Source organism: Pipistrellus hanaki (genome assembly GCF_964339955.1).
Source record: "Pipistrellus hanaki genome assembly, chromosome: 15".
Classification (NCBI taxonomy): Eukaryota; Metazoa; Chordata; class Mammalia; order Chiroptera; family Vespertilionidae; genus Pipistrellus; species Pipistrellus hanaki.
Window position 1 is genome coordinate 36,130,312 of NC_140517.1, and position 1,625 is coordinate 36,131,936.

At 47.1% G+C, this 1,625-nt stretch overlaps 1 protein-coding gene across 1 annotated transcript; it reads left to right on the forward strand.

Moving 5' to 3' along the window:
- Positions 1 to 859: 859 nt before the first annotated feature.
- On the forward strand, positions 860 to 1,404 carry LOC311610033 (large ribosomal subunit protein eL28-like). Its single transcript, XM_084860869.1, has one exon. The coding sequence runs from the start codon at positions 925 to 927 to the stop codon at positions 1,336 to 1,338; it is 414 nt and encodes a 137-aa protein (XP_084716995.1). The 5' UTR covers positions 860 to 924; the 3' UTR covers positions 1,339 to 1,404.
- Positions 1,405 to 1,625: the final 221 nt, after the last annotated feature.

Below are 1,625 nucleotides of genomic sequence, written 5' to 3' on the forward strand. Positions count from 1 at the left end.
AGTGAAATAAGCCAAGCAATGAAAGAAAATATCACATGATCTCACTCATTTATGGAAAATGAAGAACATTATAACCCGATGAATAAAATGATAAATATAGTGGCAGTAAAGCACTGAACAGACTGTCTGGGGAGGGATGGAAATAGATCAACCAAAGGACTTGTATGCATGCATATAAGCACACAAATCGACACGACACTGGAGGGGTGAGATGAGGGAATGCGGCAGGGATTAGGGGAGGTTGGGGAAAGGGTCAATGGGGGGGAAAAAGATATATGTACTAATATATGTAATATTTTAAACAATGGGGGGAAAAGATCATACACTATGAACAAGTCAGATTTGTTCCTGGCATACAAGGTTGCTACTTTATTCACAAGTGAATAAATGTGATACACCACATAAACAAAATGAAAGATAAAAGACACATGATCATATTACTAGATGCAGAAAAAGCATTTGATAAAATCTAGCACCCATTTATCATTTTCAGAAAACTTTTTTGCAAAGTGGGAATAGAGGGAACATACCGCAAAACAATAAAGGCCATATGTGACAAATCCACAACCAACACCATATTTAGTGGGCAAAAACTAAAAGCATTTTTCGTTAAGATCAGGATCAAGAAAATGATTTTGCTTTCACCACTCTTAATCAAGATAGTAATGCAAGTCCTAGACACAGTGATTAGACAAGAAAAGACATATAGACCAATGTAAAAATAAAGGCATCCAAATTGGAAAGGAAGAACTAAAACTGTCATTATTTGCAGATGACATGATACTACATATAGAGTACTCTAAAGATTCCACCCCAAAACTGCTAGAAATGATAAATGAATTCAATAAAGTAGTAGGATACAAAAAGAAATATCCAGAAATCCTCTTTCCGTCTCCGGCTGCCGCAGCGCGAGGAGCTGCCGCCATGTCCGCCTACCTGCAATGGATGATCGTGCGGAACTGCTCCAGCTTCCTGATCAAGAGGAACAAGCAGACCTACAGCACCGAACCCAATAACCTGAAGGCCCGCAACTCCTTTCGCTACAACGGCCTGATCCACCGCAAGACGGTGGGCGTGGAGCCAGCGCCGGACGGCAAAGGCGTGGTGGTGGTCATGAAGCGCCAGTCCGGCCAGCGGAAGCCGGCCACCTCCTACGTGCGCACCACCATCAACAAGAACGCGCGGGCCACGCTGAGCAGCATCCGGCACATGATCCGCAAGAACAAGTACCGGCCGGACCTGCGCATGGCGGCCATCCGCCGGGCCAGCGCCATCCTGCGCAGCCAGAAGCCCGTGGTGGTGAAGAGGAAGCGGGCACGGCCCACCAAGAGCTCCTGAGCGTCCCCCTCCCCCAGACAATAAAGGCGGTGCGCTCGCCCCCAACCCTCAAAAAAAAAAAAGAAATATCCAGAAATCAGTTGCATTTCTATACACCAACTAGAGGCCCAGTGCATGACATTTGTGCACTGGGTGGGGGTGGGGGTGGGGGACCCAGCCTGACCTGCGCCCTCTGGCAATCTGGGAGCCCATGGGGGATGTCTGACTGATAGCTTAGGCCCGCTCCCCATGGGCCTAAGCCACAGTCAAACATTCTTAGGCTTGTGGCTGAGCAGTGCCCTTTCTTC